General features: G+C 39.9%; 14 protein-coding genes across 14 annotated transcripts in view; all 14 read right to left on the bottom strand.

Moving 5' to 3' along the window:
* LSM04_002108 (uncharacterized protein) overlaps window positions 1-663 on the bottom strand; it is a gene marked incomplete at both ends in the record, with an annotated part of 2217 nt that extends 1554 nt beyond the window's left edge. Inside the window, one exon of the mRNA XM_067329962.1 lies at window positions 1-663. This exon is cut by the window's left edge and continues 1554 nt beyond it. Coding sequence (XP_067191122.1) covers window positions 1-663 — 663 coding nt within the window.
* Window positions 664-1750: 1087 nt separating this feature from the next.
* LSM04_005277 (Proteasome component (PCI) domain) lies at window positions 1751-3193 on the bottom strand (the record flags this gene model as incomplete). The annotated part of the gene is made up of 1 exon (XM_067329961.1): window positions 1751-3193. One exon carries the CDS (start codon window positions 3191-3193, stop codon window positions 1751-1753), a length of 1443 nt encoding a protein of 480 aa, XP_067191215.1.
* A 661-nt stretch (window positions 3194-3854) lies between these two features.
* LSM04_003406 (uncharacterized protein) lies at window positions 3855-6395 on the bottom strand (the record flags this gene model as incomplete). The annotated part of the gene is made up of 1 exon (XM_067329960.1): window positions 3855-6395. One exon carries the CDS (start codon window positions 6393-6395, stop codon window positions 3855-3857), a length of 2541 nt encoding a protein of 846 aa, XP_067191152.1.
* A 1173-nt stretch (window positions 6396-7568) lies between these two features.
* On the bottom strand, window positions 7569-7886 carry LSM04_004280 (V-ATPase proteolipid subunit C-like domain; the record flags this gene model as incomplete). Its single annotated transcript, XM_067329959.1, has 1 exon — window positions 7569-7886. The coding sequence occupies one exon, from the start codon at window positions 7884-7886 to the stop codon at window positions 7569-7571; it is 318 nt and encodes a 105-aa protein (XP_067191169.1).
* Window positions 7887-8163: 277 nt separating this feature from the next.
* Window positions 8164-8526, bottom strand: LSM04_003213 (MICOS complex subunit Mic10; the record flags this gene model as incomplete). Its single annotated transcript, XM_067329958.1, has 1 exon — window positions 8164-8526. The coding sequence occupies one exon, from the start codon at window positions 8524-8526 to the stop codon at window positions 8164-8166; it is 363 nt and encodes a 120-aa protein (XP_067191147.1).
* Window positions 8527-9066: 540 nt separating this feature from the next.
* LSM04_006527 (Ribosomal protein L36e) lies at window positions 9067-9411 on the bottom strand (the record flags this gene model as incomplete). Its single annotated transcript, XM_067329957.1, has 1 exon — window positions 9067-9411. One exon carries the CDS (start codon window positions 9409-9411, stop codon window positions 9067-9069), a length of 345 nt encoding a protein of 114 aa, XP_067191242.1.
* Window positions 9412-9918: 507 nt separating this feature from the next.
* On the bottom strand, window positions 9919-11034 carry LSM04_000124 (uncharacterized protein; the record flags this gene model as incomplete). Its single annotated transcript, XM_067329956.1, has 1 exon — window positions 9919-11034. The coding sequence occupies one exon, from the start codon at window positions 11032-11034 to the stop codon at window positions 9919-9921; it is 1116 nt and encodes a 371-aa protein (XP_067191081.1).
* A 401-nt stretch (window positions 11035-11435) lies between these two features.
* LSM04_009599 (uncharacterized protein) lies at window positions 11436-11879 on the bottom strand (the record flags this gene model as incomplete). The annotated part of the gene is made up of 1 exon (XM_067329955.1): window positions 11436-11879. One exon carries the CDS (start codon window positions 11877-11879, stop codon window positions 11436-11438), a length of 444 nt encoding a protein of 147 aa, XP_067191331.1.
* Window positions 11880-12290: 411 nt separating this feature from the next.
* LSM04_002054 (uncharacterized protein) lies at window positions 12291-12494 on the bottom strand (the record flags this gene model as incomplete). Its single annotated transcript, XM_067329954.1, has 1 exon — window positions 12291-12494. The coding sequence occupies one exon, from the start codon at window positions 12492-12494 to the stop codon at window positions 12291-12293; it is 204 nt and encodes a 67-aa protein (XP_067191121.1).
* A 1330-nt stretch (window positions 12495-13824) lies between these two features.
* On the bottom strand, window positions 13825-15504 carry LSM04_001450 (Dual specificity phosphatase; the record flags this gene model as incomplete). Its single annotated transcript, XM_067329952.1, has 1 exon — window positions 13825-15504. The coding sequence occupies one exon, from the start codon at window positions 15502-15504 to the stop codon at window positions 13825-13827; it is 1680 nt and encodes a 559-aa protein (XP_067191111.1).
* Window positions 15505-16312: 808 nt separating this feature from the next.
* On the bottom strand, window positions 16313-18190 carry LSM04_002008 (ABC transporter-like; the record flags this gene model as incomplete). The annotated part of the gene is made up of 1 exon (XM_067329951.1): window positions 16313-18190. One exon carries the CDS (start codon window positions 18188-18190, stop codon window positions 16313-16315), a length of 1878 nt encoding a protein of 625 aa, XP_067191120.1.
* A 249-nt stretch (window positions 18191-18439) lies between these two features.
* On the bottom strand, window positions 18440-19612 carry LSM04_007172 (uncharacterized protein; the record flags this gene model as incomplete). Its single annotated transcript, XM_067329950.1, has 1 exon — window positions 18440-19612. The coding sequence occupies one exon, from the start codon at window positions 19610-19612 to the stop codon at window positions 18440-18442; it is 1173 nt and encodes a 390-aa protein (XP_067191260.1).
* A 335-nt stretch (window positions 19613-19947) lies between these two features.
* Window positions 19948-20466, bottom strand: LSM04_007042 (uncharacterized protein; the record flags this gene model as incomplete). The annotated part of the gene is made up of 1 exon (XM_067329949.1): window positions 19948-20466. One exon carries the CDS (start codon window positions 20464-20466, stop codon window positions 19948-19950), a length of 519 nt encoding a protein of 172 aa, XP_067191257.1.
* Window positions 20467-20678: 212 nt separating this feature from the next.
* On the bottom strand, window positions 20679-21575 carry LSM04_006614 (uncharacterized protein; the record flags this gene model as incomplete). Its single annotated transcript, XM_067329948.1, has 1 exon — window positions 20679-21575. The coding sequence occupies one exon, from the start codon at window positions 21573-21575 to the stop codon at window positions 20679-20681; it is 897 nt and encodes a 298-aa protein (XP_067191246.1).
* Between the last annotated feature and the right edge of the window lie 136 nt (window positions 21576-21711).

The following is a 21711-nucleotide window of genomic DNA, read 5'->3' as shown; positions in this document are numbered from 1 at the left end:
ATTATTATTATTATTCACCACACGAATAAACTTAAAACGGTTAGTGAGCGCCGATGTATCATGCGGGTCATCGTGTACCCGACAACACGTCGGTGCATGCAGGGCCTCATATCGCAATTGCGGAATCGCAGACGGAAGCACATGTGCCTGTCTGCACCACTGATGTCGGCAGCGGCCCTCGAGAAATGATATACACAACGAGGGCACACTTCCAGCAGTGGCGGTGGCTTGCGTGTGGACGAGTTGGGAGAGTGGAACCCGCAGTTTGCGTGTGAGAGGGTCGAGAACCCAAATCCAACGTTCGCCTTCATTCTTCCCATCACTCTCTTTACTGTTACTTCTCTCATTACTGTTATTTCTACTGTTATTGTTATTGTTTGGTTTCGGGGTTTTATTGTCTTGGCTGTCTGTGTGAGTATTGTCCTTCTCCGTGGGGTTCGCACCCAATGATGTCGTCTTTACATAATCCGTCCCTGCAAATCCATTATTATTGCTGTTGGTATTATTATTATGATTATTATTATTATTATTATTATTATTATTATTATTATTATTATTATTAATCATATTGTTGTTGGTTGAAACGGCATCGGTGGTGTTATCAGCTGTAGTACTCCACACATGGGGCTCAACCGCAGTAGAGGCCACACACACCGACTCCATCTATCAATCTATATATAATATTATATATGTATAATAATATATAGATGTAATTTAAAAGAAGAGCAAAAGATAATTTGCTGCTTCTTTTCTTTCCCTCTTTCTTTCTTTTTGCTTAATAATAATAATAATAATAATAAAACAGACAAACTCACACTCACAGAGGTACAAGCACTATATTACACAGACAAATACCCACTTTCAACAAGTCAGTTCTGTGTATATTTATATTTCTATATCTCTTTGTGTGTGTACGTATGTGTTTCTTGTCCCTCTGTACTATTATATGAGTGTATTGTATGTGTACCTCTTTATTCTTTTGTAGTTTTTTTCTTTTATGAAGAGAGTATCACCTCCTGGTTTTTTTCTTCTGTTCTTCTCTCTTCGTTTCGTGGTGTTGCTTTTGTTTTTAAGCAAAAGAAAGAAAAAGAAAAGAAAAGAAAAAACATAAGGGGAAAGCAAAGAAATTCTCTCATGAAGAAGTATACACAATTACAAGTATCACTCTATTGGAGTGAAAAGAACGAAAAGAATGAAGCAGTGATAGATATATAACGTACCAGATTGATAAAATAGAGGGAAAGAAAGAAAAGCTAAAAATATCAGAGTGGTTAAGTCTGTCTGTGTGAATGTGTTACATGCACTTTATACACATTTCTACACAGATACACACACAGTATTCTTTTAACATTCACGTACGTTGATACACAATTGAGAAATAAAGAAGAGGGAAACACAGCCAAAAGGAAAAAAGAAATGTTCTTGTTATTTTTTTCTGTGTCATATTGAGGACCCTTAACATTATTCTTTACTTACACGCTTTGCAAGGGAATTCACTCTTCCTTTTCTTTTCTCATCACTTCTCATTGTGTACCCACTCCCTTTCCTTCTCTGAATATGCATGTATGCATGCATATACACACTCCTTTCTATATATATGTACGGGTTTACATATACGTAAGTCCCTTTGTATGTGTATTTGTATATGTGTGCGTGTATGTGTCATCTTATTCCTCTTATTCTTCTTTCAGACTCTTTATCCCTCTTTCTTTCTTTCTCACTCACATACTCACACTCTCACACTTTCTCTCTACGCCGCCTCTGTTTTCTGCGCACGTGCAAGAGCCATATTGTGCAGCATGCGCTCCTTCACAATGAGATGTGAAGCCTTATCCAACAATCCCACACTCCGTTCCACTGCGGCATTCCACCCATTAATCACCTCCGCCGCATTCTTTGCGGCCTCAAAGACCACAAGTCCATCCACGCGGTCCATCTTTGCATATAACGTCTTCGCCGCCACCATCATCATGAGAAACTCCTCCGTGTGCTCTGGGGTGAGCCCGACGAGTTGGGCCAGCCGCTGCAGTGGAAGACGGGTGTAGAAGCGGGCAATAACGAGAAGATCGTGTTCACTGCAGCGACTGCGCAGTAATTCCTGTCGGTCGGGGTGTGCGGCGAGTTCGGTGTGTGTGGCACAAAGCTGCGCCACCTCTGCGGCCACACGTTCGCGAATGAGTGCAATACTTGTGAACTCCCGCAGGAGAAAGTGTAACTGCGGCACCTCCTCTAATGCGTGCTGCAGCCGTGTGGCAATACCGCGAATAGCGGCCGTGCGATCGGCAAAGCGGGTGGCGGGTGAAAAGGCGGTGCATTCTGCGAGATCCTCCAATGCGTTGGCCGGGGCGTGTTCGGCAATGAGATAGTGTACGGCCATACTGCTGAGCGCAGCGAGCCTTTTCTCCTCACTCGTCTCGGCAAGATAAGTTTCATACCAGCAACGGGCCACATTAAAGTAGGATCGGCGTTGGGCGTAGTAACATCGCATGAGATCAAAGTATGTGAGTTTGGCAGCGAGTGTCTCGGGGCGGGCAAGAGCACGGTAGTTAATACGACGTGAGACCAGCGGTGTGTGTTCGTAGTCCTCCAGTTCAAGACAAAGACGGATGTGTCGATTAAGAGCCTCCAACTTCTCCACACGTGGCATATTGGTGATTGTTTCAATGTGTAATCCATCTAACAAGTCACAGGCCGCACGTTTTTGCCCTTCCGCCTCCATTAGTTTGGCTAAATCAATGGCAAAACGTACATGTTCTAACTCTACATGGATCTTGCTTTCCGTAACGTGTACAATACGCTCAAGTACCTCCCTGCGACGTTCCTGCGGTAGTGAACCGTCTGAAAGCAACACGGCACACTCCGCAATCATAGCACTTTGTGCCTGTTTTGTCTGCCCACGCTTACGCATCAGCATTTCAAGCATATCGAGCATCTTTGCACAGTCGCCGTGTGCGCGGTAGACGCGGATCACCTCCACCACGAGACGTTTAGTGGAAATACCATCACCCGCAAGACGAGCGACCTTTTCAAGGGCTAGTAACTCCCCAACAATGTCATCCAGGCTTTTATTGGTTGCTCGCATGACAACGGGAATAGTATCAGCGTTAATACGCTCCAGAAGGGCATTGGTCGCCTCACTGTGGTCCTCCTGCTGCTTAAAGCTAGCTCCTCTCCACTCATCTACATCAGTCATTTTTTGTTTGTTTGTTTGCTTCTTTGCTTCTCTGTTTGCTTGTACTTTTTCTTTTTTTTTCTTTTTCGAAGATGGACTCTTCTCTTTCGTTTGTATTTGTTCCTTTTTTTTTCTTTCCTCTTCTTTGATTGCTTCCTTGTGCTCTTTCCTGCTTCTTCGTTGCCTTCTGCTTTCTTCCTCTTCCTCTTTCTTTTCGATTCTTCTTCTTGCTCCTCTTTCAAATAAATGTAAATAAACAAATAGGAATTGCTTGCACCCACGATTATTTTAAAAAAGAAGAAAAAGGGAAAAAAAAAGGAAATCCAACAATTGTCAATTTAGAGAACCGATGGAAAGAAAATAGTAATAATAAAAATAAGAACGTGTTGCACTTCTTATTGCTGAGCACACAGAAATATCGCGTTAATATAACGTTTGCGGCAGCAGCCAGTGCTTCTTTCTTTTTTTTTCTTTTTCTTTTTTTTTTGTTGTTGTTGTTTTTTTTTTTTGCATTAAACGGGTGATAGTGCAACGTGATACACACCTTTCTTCTGTGTCTTTGCAGAGTTATGAATAGGCAGAACAAGAAGATTTCCCATCAACTTCTGTTTCCTTTTTTCCTTTTCCTTCTTTGTTGTTGTTTTTTGTGTATGTTTTTTCGTTTTTTGTCTTCTCTCAATTACTAGGAAAGTTTGGAAGTATGGAGTAACACAGACTCATACTCCGTGAAGGCGCTGTCAGGATGCGCTCGTCGACCCAACATTACCCAATCCGGCAATAATGCCATACGCCCCTTCTTGACATTCTTTGGATATGACTCTTCATTTTCGTTTTCTTCTCTTTTTTCTTCTTCCTCCTCTTGTTTTTGCTGCTGTTGCTGTCTTGCAAGTATTGGGGTAATAGCCTTTAAGTGTTGAATGGCACCCGCCACTGCTGCAGCATGATCAGCACGCTTTACAAGGAGTTGTTGTGTCCATGCATTTGGGGCATATCTTACATGCAGGGCACGCTCAATCCGCAGTTCATTAGGCAGATTATAGAATGTCACTTCCTCTTCTTCATTTTCATTCGTATTACTGCTAACATCATTAGAGCCATTGTGTCGTTTCTTTTCCACACTTAATACATGGTTTGCTATACGACTTCTCACAGCACTTTCAAGTAATAACTTACTGCGAGAAGTGGAGTTAACGATTAAGTGACCTGCCGCACGTGAGGCTCGCAGTAACTGTACAATTACTTCTATATCTTCCTGCCGTAAGTGTGCCCCAACCTGACGAGATAGAGTAATGATTTGAATTGCCATATCTGTAACAGCTGTAGCAGCTTCTCCGTAGAATAGTTTTGCCGCATTTTCCTGCTGTGCAGAATCACGAAGAGCAACGGCAATTCTGGTAAATAAAAGACGTAGTCCATCTTGAGTGAAGAGACGTAGTGCTCGACGCATGTGTTGTGGATTCCATGCAACGGCAAAAGATGGAAGTCCACTCACTGTACAACTGTTAGAAGAACCGTCAAGTAATATTCTCAGTCCACGTGCTGCATTGTGCCATTGTTTTACTAACCGGGTATGCACAAATGGGGCTGTCTCAATCGCAAGCACTGTAACAGATACATCACTCTTCCCCCCTTCTGTTATGACAGACTTTTCTGAGGGAGCAGCAGCACCAGAAGAAGAAGAAGTTGTAGTATTAGTAGTTTTTGCAGCCAATGGATAGTGAAGTCGAACTTGTTCCCATAATCCACTTGATCCACGTTGATTTAAAATTGCCAATTCCTGTTGATAATCCGCTGCGGCATCCTCACTGTCCTCATTCTTCTCATCACCCTCCACTTCTCCGTTATGTCCTCCTTTTCCACCCAATGTGGGAATATGGGAGTGAAATGGTTCGGGAATTGCATGCCATATTGCAGATTGAAGGACTTCTTTTGTGTAGGGTCCTTCCTGAAGCGGTAACTCGGTGTACTCCAAGTGTGTCCACCATGAACTTTCTTTATTATTATTATTATTATTATTATTATTATTATTATTATTATTATTATGACGCTTGTTGCTATCGTTGATAGTGTTGCCTTCACCACCACTATTGTGGCGGCGGTCAGCCACCACAATATGCATCTCCTTTTCTGGGTTGAACATCGTCATTACAGGCACACGGTGGGCAGTCAGAGGAATAGCATCAAATGAAACACATGTGAAGGATGTCTCAGACGCTGACTCTGGTGGTACCAGACAAGTAAAGTGAAGTGCATATGTTTTTGTATTAGTGTACAAAAGCGTAACAAGGAGAATGTGCGGTCCTGCAAACTCCACTCGCTCTATTGTCGTACCCTCAGGAATAGAAATAATTTGTGGTTTACTTACAGTTTCTTTCTTTGCTGCTACAAGTCCCACCACCTGACATGTACGTCCACCAGGAGTAAACACGGCCACATATGATATTTCTCCAGAACTGTTTCCCGCTGCACTTGACACCGCCAGTTTGCACGGAATATGTTTTCGGGATTCAACGACAGCATTGTTTAATGAGAGTGATGCCATCTCCGTTGATTTCACTTCCACCTCTGGAGTAATGGATACTGTAATGCGAACAAGACGTCCTGTACCTGTAACCACTAGGAATCTGGTTGCCGACAAGGCTTGCATACCGCACAGATCCTCATTTTCAAATCCAGTTTCAACAAGACGGGCATCTGCGAGAAACGATCGCCACTGTCGATTTTCCCGCTTTGTTGTGCGAGGAACATCTGCCTTGGTGGCGATATAAAGTTCTTTTTTACTGTTTTTCCCACTCTTTCCTCCCTCGCCTCCCAGAAGGAAGGCCACCGTGTGGGCGCTGAGGCAGCACACTTCACACACACCTTTTCCAGTCGTTATGGCGTCGGCTCGCACCGCCCACTGCAGCGCCCACGTATCACAGCGAAAGAGACCCACCGCAAAAAACATTTCCTGCGAAGAAACAGAAGAAAAATGCGAGAAAGAAATGGCCACATGTTCTCCCGCGGCATGCATATTCACATCTGACTGCTGCTGCTGCTGCTCCGCGTCGTTCCGTATTCGCTTCACCGTTGGGAACTGACTCCATGATGAGAGTGGTGCTGGCGATGGGGCTCCTGTTGGGTGTACGGCCTCAATTGTGGCTGCTGGTCGTCCGCCGTACATATCGAGAAAAGATCCACCGCAGGCAATACGCCCAGTAGCAGATAATTGCATAACGGACATGTTTATTTATTTTTTTTTGTTTGTTTGTTTGTTTGTTTGTTTGTTTGTTGTTTCCTGCTGTGTGAGTGTTTGTTTTTCTTTTTCCGCTTTTTTTTCTCTGGGTTCTCTTGTGTATCTGTATATCTGTGTCTGTGCGCTTCAGAGCGTGCGTCTATTTATCGCTTTTAACTAGGAAGGAGAGTTATTAAATGACGTACACTTCACCTCCTACCTTTACAAATGACGAGTTTTTTTTTCCGTTTAAGAAAAGAAAAAAAGATACCAAAAGAGAAATCACAAGATAATTTACTTGCATCACAAAACCAGACAGATAAAGCTTTTTTCGTCTTTGTAACATCTCCATCTCAAAGACAAAAACCAAAAGGAGCATAAAACTCCTTATTCTTTTCTTTCCTCGTTTCCTTCTGTCATTCCTAATTGTGAGCTGTAACACATATCCTAATATAGGGAGAACGAAGTAATATATAGAGAGAGTATGTATGTTATATATATGTGCGTGTGTTTGTTTGTACTTACGTGTGGGTGTTTATATGTATCATCAGAAACTTGGATGATTTCGGAAAAGACTACAAGCGAATGACAGATATGCAGTCCAGAAAAAACATGTTTCTTAAACGCATGACCCTGGTGCAATCCCAACCTTTTCTTTCTTTTTTCTCTTTTTCATCTCGGCAATTTGCCTTTGATCCTAACTAAACCATCTTTTTTTCTAGTTTTCTTCTATTTTATTGTTCTTCTTTGGTACCTTTATTTTCTTTTTTTTTCCCTTTTTTCTTCTCTTTTCATTCCTTTGCAATCTCTACTAACTTCATTCCCTTTAATGATGTTTCTCCATCTCCCTATTTCTCTTTTCCATATCACTCCATCTCTTGAATACAAACATACAAACACACAAACAAACACAAAAACACAAAAAACAAACAAATAAATAAATAAATAGAGAAAATACGTTGGCGTGCAAAATAGACAACCTATTTTATTGTCTTGCGTTAGTTGGTGTGCGCCTAACCTCTCTCCTACACTTCTCTCTCCCCTTCCTCAACATTTCCGTTATCTTTTCCTTTCCTGCTTCTTTTCCTTCCTTCTCTCTCCTATTCCTCTTAACAGCTCCCATATAAACACATATATATATATATATCCACCTCCACCTCTTTCACAATTTCCTTAAAGTGTCTACGAGAAGAGCATCAGGAAGGCCAACATCAGTGCAAACAGACCAATAGCCTCTGTAAGCGCGAAACCCAGAATGGCGTAGTTAAACAACATCTTTGTCAGGTTTGGCTGACGGGCGCAGGCAACCAGCAGATTACCAAAGATCGTACCAATGCCAAGACCCACACCAGCGAGGGCAATAGCGGCAAGGCCGGTGCCCACATAGTGCAGTCCCTGAACAGAAATAGCCACCGTAGAGGCACGGCGAACAGCCAACGCAGAGGGAGTGGCCACAGCTGCACGGCGGGCCACAGGCTGAAGAACGAGACGGCGCATCATCTTTTTTTTTTATATTATTGTTGTTGTTTGATTTACGCTTCTTATTCGCTGCGCGTTACTTGTTGCACTTACACTTGCTAGTTTACTATTGTTATTGTTGTTATTATTTTGTATCATAGATGCAAAGGGAAAGAAATATATAATAATAGAAAAAAGGAAAGAGGACAAAAAAAAACTTTGCAAGAGTACTGATATATCCCAGCAGACTTACATCCCTCTACGTGAACACTCCTCTCTCTCCCTCTCTCACATCAACCTTGCTACGCATATTATTATCTCACTGAGCGCCCCCACCACTTTCTCCCTCACTCACTCCACCCGTATTCGCACCACTGCCTCTCTGCTGCTTCTTCACCACCTCTGCCGTCCACACCGTCTCGGCGGCGACATCGTGTCCTAACACATATCTCGTATCCACATAAGACTTACCGAGGCCAAATCCACTGCCGAATGCCGTAACGGCCATACGTGTGGCAACGGAGCGAAACACCACAAGTGAAAAGGCCGCCCCGCTGAGAAAACCGAGACTTCCCATTCGGAGGGTGTTGTCCATGACATAACGCCACTTCTCCGCCTCTGTGAGGGAGTCGCGGGGGACAAGGACCTTCTCACTAGCCAACGTAGAGAGACGAGTCGTCATTTCAGACTGTAGATGTATCCAAATACTATATATATATATATATATATTTCTTTTTCGGTGTTCGTGCGGAAATACTTCACCTGCACTATAAATCTTCTTCAGCGCTCCCCACCCTCTACACACTTCCTCTACTACAAATGCAGCACGCTATCACACTCCTTTATTTACCATGTTAGAGATTATTCAAACAAAAAAAATCAGACAAAAAAGAAGAGTCCATGTAACTATGGAAGATAATAATAAAACATAGTAGTATCTTTCTGCAACAAATAATCCCCATAATAAATAAAAAAAAAAGAAATGAAATAAAACGTAGTCGAACCAAGTGAATAAAGTATACGCAAGGCTCCACAGATGAAAAATTTAAAAAAAAATGAAATCTCAGTGAACGCGCATACTCGTAGACACACACACACAGACAGACAGACAGACAGAGAATTTTTTTAAAAGAAAAAATGAGAAATGAGGCAAACCTACAAAAGAGATCCCAATATATAACAATAGAAAAGGAATCCCCTTCACTCAGCTTCCAATTATTCTCTACTTCTTCTTGGTCTGGTGGCGAAGGGCCTCCTCCATCTTTGCGCGTCTCTTCTTGGCCGCCTTGAAGTTACCAAGACGCTTCTTACAGAACTTAAGCGCGCGCTTATCCTTGCCAACACGGAGCAGCTCCTGAACGCGCCTTTCCATGGGGGACAGACCGACGAGGTCTGTGATGATAGCCTTCACGGCGCGGAGCTTCTTGTGCGGCAGAGCGTAGCGGTCGTTGGAGGAAGGGAGGCGGGCGCGGCGGGTGGTCTTGTGGCCCTTGTTGAAGCCGGCGATAATGCCCGTGCGGGGGGCGGGGGCCTGTGGCTTTGAGGCCTCTTGCGTGGTGGCGGGCATGCTGTTCTTACAGGGACAGGCGAATATATATATATATATATATATATATATATATATATATATATATATATATATATATAGAGAGAGAGAGAGAGAGAGAGGAAGGAGAAATGAAAATAATAGTAGACAAGGAAAAGCGAAATCCAAAAAATAAATAAGTAACTAATATAATATAATATAAAAATAATAAGGGGTTTGCTCCTTTGTTTGTTTGTTTGTAATGCATGTGTATGTGTGTGTCTTTCTTTTCGTCTTTTGCGGAGCAACAAACGTACCATTAACACATATAGAGACACTCACAGACAAGGAACGAAACGAAAACAAGGCCAAGAGAGCAATGATAAAAGCAATGCGAGAAAAAAAAAAAAAAAAAATAATAATAATAATAATAATAATAATAATAATAATAATAATAATAATAATAATAATAATAATAATAATAACTGGAAACCTTCAGAGTACAATGGATAAATATAACCTTACATCATGCTTGTCAACTCTACTAAATCACGCTATTCCTTCAACTCGCTGTCGCTTTGTAGACTCACTCTTCAGAAGTAATTCTCGCACCGGTACTCCACCACTGTACTTTTCACATAAGAGTCTATAAATATTCTCGGTTACAGTACTGTTTGATGTATGCTCTCGCACAAGTTTAATCCAACTTCCTCGCGGAATAGAAACACAACCCAGCATTTCATCCTTGTACTCCATGTACATGCCCAGATCCCAAAGCTTGCATCCTACAGATTGCATTGCAACTCCAGTAGCTGCTAGCTGTAACGTTCCTGCACCACCCACGCTATATGCCCCAGTTGCTGAGGTATAGATGTCACCAACAATATAACCAATCTCTGCAGCAACAAGATCTCCCTCTTCAACAAGTCTATTATCATCTACATTAGAGTGCATACAATCAGTTTTATCATCTTCTTCTTTATATGTATCAGTAAAGTAGCAATGTCGACGAATAGCCACAATAACAATTTTAGTAAAGTAATCATCTGCGTTAAGAAACATATGCACAAAACACAAACGAAGTGCATGACACAACCAGTTTTCACCATGTTGTCTTCGAATAAGAGAAAAAACAGGTGCTAAATCTTCTTTTCGATTAATAAAAAGATCAAATGATACTGCACGGGTAGTTTCATTTCGATCACGCAAAAATTTTTTTGATACATGAAATCGTGACAAGAGAAATTTTCCTTCATTTTCGTCGCTACTCATTGGAAATCCTTTTACAGGTGGCTGAAGTTGCGTCAGACTTCGTCGTTTGTGTAATTTTGGGGCGTACATAAAGTGATTTCCAGTCAGTTTAATTGCCATTGGAAAAATACCACGCCGGCATGAAGCGTCAATCAGAGTGGGACAAAAAAGAAGAGAACATCCGTATTCACATTCACGGTATGTAGATGAAAGTCGTTCAGCAAGAGCATCGAGATCAGCGGAGTTCTGTACAGGTGGGAATCGTTCGGAAAGAAAGCGTATACTCTGAGGCCCTATGGAGAGGACTGTACGAATATTATCACGGTCAGTGGCATCAAGAACCTCTCTATAAATATCCACTGAAGAAGTGTCAGGCTCCTTTACCGTGAAAAAATGCTTTGTTGTGTGTAACATCATATGAAACTGCTCCAAGAAGAGAGCGAGGAAAGAAGAAGTAATATATACATGTATCTATATATATTTGTATTATTATTATTATTATTATTATTATTATTATTATTATTATTATTATTATTATTATTATTATTATTATTATTATTATTATTATAAATAAACAAAATAAATAAGTACACAGGAACGAAAAAAAATTCCCCCTGAGCAAATTTAAAAAAGAATGAGAAGGTATCAAAACGAAAAGTAGAACAATGATAAGGAGAACAAATTCATTCCTCTCTCTCCCACACACACAGTTTTGCTCTTCTAAATCGTTCCTTCCCTCCTTCCTTCTTTTTTTCTTTCTTTTTCTCCATTCATTCATTTTCCCAGGAGAAATAAAAAATGTCGATAAAGCAATATTAATGCACACCAAGACCCCACTGAAAGCTCAGGTCACGAAACACTACTTTCCCATCTCTTACCACCAACGACTCATGCACACGCTTTTGCGCAAATCTTGTAAACCAGTTTCCAATACCCGGGATGGACGCCATTCCACCAGAAATGAATTGCACATGACCCTCCCGTTCAAAAGTGTTAGCGGTGATCGCAGTTGCTCGTGTTGTCCACGTGAGACGTAGTGCTCGCTGTTCGTTTTGGTACACAGCGAGAGCCGCATGATGACCTCGTGCCACTCCCCAGAAACCAGCGTAATGTATCTCACTATCCATAAGACTAAGATACTCCTCCACCTCTCTGTCATCCCCAGCCTCAAAAAAAGATTTGGCAATAGTCATATTGCTATGCAATAAACCATTAGGATCATCCAAGACAAGTTTCAGTTTGCGGACGCTATATGTCATAATGATATTTCACTCTGGTACCTGCTTTTGAGTTGTTGTCGTTGTTTTTTTTTTTTTTTTTGATTTCTAACGCTCTGACTATTTTTTCTTTTTTTCTATTTATTTTTTTTTTCGTCCTTTTTATTCTTTTGGTGTCAAGATAACAGGGGAAACGCAAAAGGAAGTGTGTGGGACAATACCCCCACAACCACGACCACCTCCGTTGTGAACACTACCATGTAATATATTAAATAAATAAAAAAAGAAAGAGTGCAAAAGCACGTGTTAAGAACATCTTGAGGTTAATGAGGTCTTAAAAAAAAACCCAGACACACACATGTAACAACACTATAGAACAGTCAAAAAAAAAAACGTGCATATTTTATCGCAAACACAGAATCATCATTGACTCCAGAAACGTCATTTTACCCATCATGATGTTTTGGGTAATTCATCCAAAACAGCAGTCACAACAGCCTTCAGCTCTGCTGTCAATGGAATCGGAGTAAGTGGTTGCCATTCTAACTGTCCTGCTGGATCTTTAGGCACTCCCCGTCCTACTGTTGGGTCATCCTCAAAGATCTCTCCCTCGTCATCAAATACCACATGTCCCTTTGGCATCCCCATAAACTTCATAGGTTAGTGATGGTGTAAAGAAAAAACAAATAAAAAGGAGTGTGAAAGAGAGGAGAGAGAACAGAAAAGTGAATAAGGATCAAAAAGAAGAGAAAAAGAGGTCACCTTAAGGGGACAGGGGTAGTAGAGGGAGATGGGAAAAGGGCTAACAAAGTAAAAAAAAAAAGAAAGAAAAATAAGGGGAGTATATCGTTGTGCATCAGAGAATGCATATTGATGTAAAGTCTCTTGTGGAGTGTGTGAGCCTAATATCACTCGAATTCACACACGCACAGAGAGAGATAAAAGAAAAAAGAAAGATGTGTCACAGATCACACCAACCAGGGACACTGGAGAAAACAGAGAATTATGCACAGGTGTAACTACTTTTGTGCATAACTCGTTCAGTTGGTATCTCCCCCTAATTTTCATATAGTCTTCCTCATTTCAATTGGCAACAGCTGTCCCACGGAGAGAAAAAAAAAAACCACACACATACCAGTTCCCTCGAACCACCAAAAAGTAAAAAAAAACTGTTTGTAAATGTGAGAGAAAAATAAGATGACACTACCATCTCAAAACCCTCCCCCACCCCTCTATTAAAGAGGAACCAACTCCCTAACGCATCTCTTTCATACCACCTTTTTGTACCTTTTCTAAACTTTTTTTTTTTCGCCTCATCCGTCATCCATCCACATTTAAACAACTGCGGGTTCAAAAAAAAAAAACAGCGGTGAATTGATATATCGTCACCTTCGTTACCTGTGCACTTTCACCTAGTGGAAGAAGGTCAGCTTCCCAGCAGCCCATATTTGTATCTTTTTGCTGCCTAGGGAATTGATATCGCTGTCAATCTAAACTTCCCAACCCTTCATTTTATTTTGTTTTCTTTTTTTTCTTCATTTCACTTCTCCACCCTCCCTCGTTTACAAACGGTTTCAATTTCCTTTTGGTCTCATCAAAAGCTCTCGTCATCGTTGCACCCCTTCTACTCTCTCTTTCTTTCTTTCTCTTTTGATTCTCTTTCTTTTCTACCTCAAGAGAGAGGTCGGCAATGATAGCCAGTAGGAAAACAAAACAGTAGGTAGCCAGTATACTATAGCAGAAGAAGCAAAATATTCACGAAATTATAATAAAGAAAAAAAAATCCGTCAAACACCAAAAAAATATGTGACGCAAGAAATTTTTCTCCTTTTTTTTTATTATTTCCGTGACTCTCTCTATCCCTGCTTCCTCATTTCTATTCCTCACCATACACAAAGAGAGAAAAAAAAAACTCCCTTCCACTCTCACTAGAGAGACAAGAGTGGAACGACAGAGTTTTTTTCGCCCCTTAAAAATAAATAAATATCTACAAGCGTCTGCTAGATGTTATAATTGTTGGTGGTTGACGACGCAGTAGCCCATTAGTTCCTGCTTTTCTATCAGTTCCTCCTCCTCCTCCATTAGTATCTCGACCATTACACGATTCATAAACACCGGTACTAACTTGAGAAACCCGTCCTGCTGATGACAATGGTTGACCTACTGGAGAGCTGGGACGTGAACCTCGTGGACTCCCACGTATTGAGGAACGATGCCCTACTGTTGATGATGTTCCCGACTTGTTAGATTCCCATGCTGATAAAACGCCACTGCCTAATTGATATCGATGTGGAGCAATGTTTCTGTAGCTTGAAAGACGAGTTGAAGAAGCAGGAGAAGCGGATACCGGATTTCCGATTGAATTTGGACTATTAGCACGAAGAATAGAACTTCGGGTAGCCCTCGGAGCTCTTGGATTAGATGGAACTCTTGTTCTTACCGTATTTGTTTCTGTCATAGAAGCAGAAGCTGGACGTTTTGTAGTACCTAATGGTTTCTTATCATGCGTGGGGGCAGGAAGAGGAGAACCTTTACGGTACTTATGACTGGAAGTAAGTGCTGCAAATGGGGATCTCGCAGAGGCGTGAACAGTGTTAGGCGGTGCGAGATGACGATGATACTCAGCTCCGGCATAGCTTCCACCATCTAATGTGGAATGTCCACTCGCTGTTCGTGCCGCTTGTGAAGAAGTTACCCCATCTGTTATTGAAGCACTACGTCCTCCCTTTGTATCAGATCGAATGGCAAGTTCTTGTCGTCCTCGAGGATTTGTACGTGGATCAGACTCGGGACGACGTCCACATGGTGTTATACTTCGACTCATAATACCATTCCGGCGGCGTCTAGTGCGTAAAGCTATAGAACCATGATAACCAAGAAAATGATTATTTGCATCAAGTTGATGTAATGGTTGTACAATAATAACAGGTGTTTCAGTTTCAGAATGCACATGTGTTCCTTGTTTCGTGTCTATGAATACAATACGCTTATTTTTCTTGCCATGGGTTGTTGTACGAGAAGGTTCAATGGGTTTCACTGGTTGTCCCACGTCAACTTTACCTGTGCATAACTTATATAATTCATTCTGGCGTTGCACATCAAAGGAAAGACCGTTAAGCAAAGTATTGCGAAGTACCCATTGATCATTATCAAGACCAAACTGTGAATCGTCAACATCAAGATCAAAAACATCATGGTCTACAGAATTGCGTTTTGCAAACATACGAAGTTGTCTTAAGAAATGTGGTTTGATTGACACATCTTTATGCGCCATTTCAAGGAAAGCGAGAGCACTATCAAGTTTCCAACCATACTTCACAATGAAGTAAGCCGCTATAAGCGCTGGACTACGTGATAAACCATTTTGACTATGCACCAGCACACAATCCCCAGTTGAAAGAGCTTCATCAATAAACTTTACGGTTCGCTTTATATTTTCATCAGCGCTATCAAACATCACGGCGGTACAGACTGTTCCTTTGGTATCCTTCCAGGGAAAAGAAAGGTATTTTACTCCATCGTCTTCAAAAAGATCTGGAAGTTCACCTCCAGCACAGTTGATAATGTGGGTGATTTTATTCAGCGCAATGAACTCACGGTCTTGTGAAGCAGTAACATTTCCTACGAAAATTCCATCCTTCACACGAACAGCGATAAGCTCTTGCATTGTAAAACCAGAGAAAAAACTCTACAAATAAGATGCTGCTGTTCCTTACAATAAAAAAAAACTCAGGTAAGCGCACCACCACCACAACAACAACAACAAAAACACACTCACAGGCACAGAAACACGTGCGTAAACGTGCACGCACACGGAACGGAACGGAATGGAATGGAGAAATAAATCTAAAAATAAGAAAAACACGGAGAAATCCAAAGATCTCACTCCTTTCTTTTACCCTTTAAAGGGAAAAAAAAAGGATATCTATTGCTCTTTGGTTATTTTATTCTTGGCTTGTGATTGTCAGTTCTTCTTCTTTCTTACTTCCCTTTTTTCCTCTGTCAGATTGGGAAAGAGAGGTTTACTAGCTCCCGTGAAAGCAGCGGTGAGTACGATCACTATTGTTCTATGAAAAAAAAGAAAAAGAAAATGATAAAACAGGAAAAAAATAAAAAACAATAAAAACAAAAATCAAACAATCAAATAGAAGACACTGAATCAACAACTTGCTAAACTCATAAAATTGGGTACGAATTCCTTGTTGTTATACTATCTTCTGCTATTAATCCCATTAAGTTTGCTTAAGTTCGTGCATGTATTAGTTGGGTAATGAGTACACATTCAGCCATATATATATATATATATCGCGCTCCAAGCATATATTTCTTTCTTTTTTTCATTCCTTCCTCCTTTCTTCATCACTATCATGTTTCTCCTCTCATTTCTCTACTTTCTTTTTGCCACCGCAACGAATAAAAAAAAAACGGGCGCGGTATGTATGGTTACTGCTCTCCCCATTTATCATTCTTCGTTATTACTTCTTCTTTTTTTTCTTTTTCTCTTCATCTTCTTCATCTTCAACATCGTTATCATCTTCAATCATATAAAAGTAGTTTCCACCTTGCTTCTGTTCGCGGTCTTTAACAGAGCCCAGTTTATTAATGCGTGGACGAAAGTTAGTGGGATCATGACGGAAGGTAATATTTAGACTCTTCAAAAATTTATTCATACCCTCTAAAAGACCACATGGTGCGTTAGCCCTGCAATCCACCGCGGGTGTACCATCATAGACAATAACACGATCCGCCAAGTATGTTGCCATAATGAAATCGTGTTCCACAACAAAGGCCGTGCGTTTTGTATGCATGATAAATCGTTTAATAACTCGGGCGGCAATAATACGTTGATCAGAATCCAGGTAGGCACTCGGTTCGTCGATCAGATAGATATTTGCTGGTGTTCCCAGTGCAATACATATACCAACACGTTGTAATTGACCTCCCGAAAGATTTTGTACTTCCTGATCAAGAAGTTCCTCAATTGTTAAAGGTTTTAACACATCAGTTTGAAATTGAGGATGAGAGAAAGCATCATAAATTTTCGATTGAAGTAAATCTTTTACAGTTCCTTGAAACTTTGGTGCAATTTTTTGTGGTTTATAACTGATAGAAAGCTGAGGTACTTCAGCACCGTTATCTGGTTTTTGTTGACCTGCCAACATACGAATAAAAGTAGTTTTACCACAACCATTTTCACCAAGTAATACAATAATCTCAGAATCAGAAAATGAACCAGGTTCTACTGTTAGAGTAAATCCACCCAAATTTTTGGTCATCTTAGGATAAGAATTTTCTGTAGTATGTTTAGTGACTTCATCAAAATCTTTAGCAATACGAAAAGTAAGACCTTCTTCACGGAAGCGTAAGTTCTCCGTAGGAACAAAACCATCTAAAAAGATGTTTATACCTTCTCGAACACCATAAGGCATGGTAACAACACCGTACACTCCAGGAACACCATACAGTACACAGACAAAATCTGACATGTAATCAAGAGCAGAAAGATCATGCTCTACAACAACCACATAATTATCTTCTTTTAATAAGGAACGAATAACTTGAGCAGCAGTAAGGCGTTGTCGTACATCCAAATAACTAGAAGGTTCATCAAACATATAAACCGTGGCTTCCTGAACACATAAAGCCGCAATTGCAAAACGTTGTAATTCTCCACCAGATAACTTATCAAGCTCACGATCAGCGACATTACCCAAATCAAGCACCTTCATAAAATGTTCTTTCATTTCACGTTCATCAGCTTTACCAATGAGTTCACCAACAACTCCTTTGGTTGCTTTAGGGATTTGATCCACATATTGTGGTTTTAAAAGAACTCGTACTTTTTCCTCTAACATACGTTGAAAGTATGCCTGATGTTCAGATCCACGGAAGTAACGTAAGATTTCTTCCCAACTTGGTGGATTCCGATAACGTCCAAGATTTGGCTTGATCTTTCCTTTTAAAATAGAGAGAGCTGTTGATTTGCCTGTACCATTAGCTCCCACAAGACCCAAAACTTGTCCTGGACGTGGAAGAGGTAAACGATGAAGTTTAAAACTGTTTGGTCCATAACGATGAACAGTTTCCTTTTCAAGGTTTGATGGCAAATTTATAATATGAATGGCATTAAATGGACATTTTTTCACACATAAACCACAACCTATGCAAAGTTCCTCGGAGAGTGTCGGAGATTTAGAGGTCTTTTTTACTTCAACGCATAGCTTTCCTTGAAGATTGACTGGACAACACCTGCTGCACTCCAACGCACACTTATTCGGCTTACATCTGTCAACATTGACTACAGCAATACGAGTCAATTTTGACTTCTCTTCCTGTTGATTCCTGGAGTGCATTATTAACACCACCACACCTAAAAAAAAAGGAAAAAAAAAAGAAAAAAGAGAAATTCAATATACTTTTTTTCAACTTTGTAGACCATAGTAAACTACAATATTATCAATGCATTAAATGTGTTAAAATGATTCTTTAATAATAATAATAATAATAATAATAATAATAATAATAACAGTGCTCCTTCTGTTAAGAACCAGCTGTCGCGATATTTGTTGTTTTTGTTTTTCGTTTCATTTTACATGTTCAACTTATTTTTCGTTAGGTTCCTCAACCACCAGATTTTCAACAGCTGGTATCGAATCCGTTCCCCACTGATTACTACGTTGTTGTTGATTATGCAGATGCCAACCAACAAATATAATCGTTGATACAAGTAAAAGAAAAAAACAACCCATTGTGTAATACCAAGAGGCTGCCGCTCCATATACATTCCATGAAGGAATCATCAATAAAAGAAATGTATTGATTGGCTGCGTTAATTGACTAGTTACAGCTGCTACTATAGGTGAATAACTATTCATGTACGCAAATACCAAATGACGAATCCAAAATCCCAATATGTACACTAACATATAACTAACATTATTAGGACATGTACCAATGCACTTAACACTAGAAACCAGCATATCCCATGACTCTTGTATAGAATCAGATTTCCCGAAAAAAGGCAAGGAATCCATAGGAAAGTATAATACAGTCAAGAAAAGCTGTACAACAGTTTCTACCATTAACATAACAATTTTCGCCGTAAATGGGGAACAACATTCTGCAAATTTATGTAAAAAACGACCCTGTAAAACGTTATAAAGAGGAAATAAAGCTGTCGCACAAAGAAATATTATTATCCATGCAGGACTAAAGTATTCCTCTTTATGATGACTTTTAATCTGAGGAATCATTGCAAGTACTACTCCACCAGCTGTACAAGCAACAACTACAAATAATAAAGGAGAAAATGGTGGTTGACTTTCTGGGTACAAAACAGATGCAAGTAAATACGTCCAAATAGGGCCTGTTGATATAAGTGCAGATTGAAGTAACACCGGAACATGTACAGCAGCATACATACCAAAAAGTCCTGTTAGTGAATCAAAAAGACCAATTAAAAATAATAATATAGCACCCTCACGACACACCCAAAAGAAGAAATTCTCAGGTCTTCCATAATACCATTGAACTAAACGGAGAACAAAACCAGAAATTGAAAATAAGATAGCCCAGCCTAGAGAAGGAATAAGAATACTAGTGTAGCTTCTTTTGAGTCCCTTCTCAAATGACCAAAGCCAAAAGTTCATTCCAAAAAACATCATTGCTGATGAGACGAATAGTAGAACTACGAGAATTGTGGCAGTTACCACCTTTCCTTTAGTCATTCTTAAATTAATAAATTTTTCCTCAAGCCATTCTATAACTTGTACCATGGCTACTTTCTTCTTTCTTTTCTTTTTATCTGCTGCAGCAAAAATAAACAAAAATATTTTTAAAAAAATTAGCATTATCGAATCAAAATCGAACTAAAACCATATTTCTATAGGATATCCGTGTGAGAGTTATTATCTCTCAAAACAGTGAATTCAATCAAGTTGTCGTACACATATATTTCTTTTCCTTTTTAACCATGCAGGCGGTGAAATAAAGAAAACACTTTTGAAAACAGACATAAGTGAAGATATAAAAAACCAATAAGGATATAGAGAGATAAGCCAAGGCAAAAAGAAGAAAAAAAAAACAACAATCGTGTGTACATATCTTTCGTTTAAAGACTACGAGAAAACATACCTGAATCATTACACTTAACTATTTTGGATATAAACTTATGGTAGCTTACATTACCCTTGCGCAAGCAACCAAATCGTTGCAAATGCAACATGAGTTCCTTTCCCTCAGCTTGTGAAAGTGGCTCCCCCTCTTCCAACATAATTTGTAGAAAATAGTTCAATTCAATTTGTCCAGTACGTTTGGGATCATACATTGCAAAGACATCTGCCATTTGATCCACATCAAAGTTATCATTATGAGGTATTACTGCAGAAATTGTAGAGATAATTAAGAAAAATTGAGGGAAATTTATTGTATCTTTATTTTCCAGTTTCGCTTCTGAGATAACACGACGATATAATTCCTCAGTTAAACCTGGTGTAAGCTTAAGGATAACCTCTTTAACCCGAGACATTTCAATGTAACCCTCACCAGCACGATCAAATAAGCAAAAAGCCTCTTGAATTTCAGCAACTTCATCGTGCGTTAAAATTCGTGGCGCTCGTTTTGACTCCATTTTAGTTTCGATCAGACTTACTTTTAACCTTGTACTTAATCAAAATCAAAGAGAAAAAAAAAGGGTTAATGTCTTTTGCATATTACTGGTTTTCTTTTTTCTTTTTTTTATATTATTATAACTTGGCAAAGTCAAACTAATTGGTAATCCATGAAAAAAGGGCTAGAACAATTTAAAAAAAAATAAGATATTATCATTATCAACATCATCATCTACTGAAAAGGAACAGAACTATGACGTTCGCTTGGAGTTACATCAAGGGCACTTTGAATATTTGTGGGTTCCGTACCATATACTAGTGGAGTTTGCGGAGACAGAATTGGAGGTTGCATATACCCAGGGACCAGAGTATTTGTTTCCATTCTTTCCACTCTTGCTATGGCTCCCAGACTAACGAGGAACTCATCAATTCGTTGAGAAGGGTTGCCATCCTTTTTTCTAAGAGCATTTTGAACACCACGAGCCAAAATCATCAAGGTTTGTGAATTGCCACTTGAAAGAATGGTAGTCAGAGTTTTAACAGCGTCATCATAGCTGTAAACAGTACCTTGTCCAAATTCTGGATGTTGAAATCGCAACCAGTGAAAGAAATCTGTAAAGGGATTCGCCTGACGAACATTGTGATAGGATTTTCTGATTTCCTCACGAGCCTTTACGTCAAATTGAATTGAAAACAATAAATATTTCGCTTGAACATCTAGACTTGCAGTCCATAAGGGTACACTAACATCATCCATATTACCCACTGAAAAACGTTGAAACATAACCTTGGATGTCATATAAACCAGTGCCAAACCAGTAAAAAGCATAAGCCAGTCTACACCTTGTCTGCCAACTGAACCAGCTCCTCCAAGTGAGAAACCGCTATTAGCTGCATAATAGGCTTGAGAAGTAGCAGAAGTTATTGCCCCCTCCCCTGAAGCGAAGTGACCATAACGAAAATCAGTCATTTCTGGCAATTTCATTCCACGATACCCCTGAAGAACTTTTTCTCGCAATTCTTTCTCCCTTTCCCGTTCTAGAGGATCTTCAGGGATTAAAAAACGTCTAGCGTTAATCAGAACTGGAGCACTAAAAGTGCATGAAGGCGACAATATCCTACGAAACATCATCTCCTTCTTTTTTTCTTCTTCTTTTTCTTTTATTCCTTCTTTTCTTGCTTTGTTCCGCAGTTCAACCTTCAAAAATAAGAATAAAAGAATATAAAAATAAGAATAAAAGAAAAACAACGGGAAGCACGATGAA

This window comes from Trypanosoma melophagium, assembly GCF_022059095.1.
Source record: "Trypanosoma melophagium isolate St. Kilda chromosome Unknown ctg24segment1, whole genome shotgun sequence".
Taxonomy (NCBI): Eukaryota; Euglenozoa; class Kinetoplastea; order Trypanosomatida; family Trypanosomatidae; genus Trypanosoma; species Trypanosoma melophagium.
The sequence above is the reverse complement of the archived record's forward strand: the minus strand, read 5'-3'. Positions and strand labels throughout refer to the sequence as shown.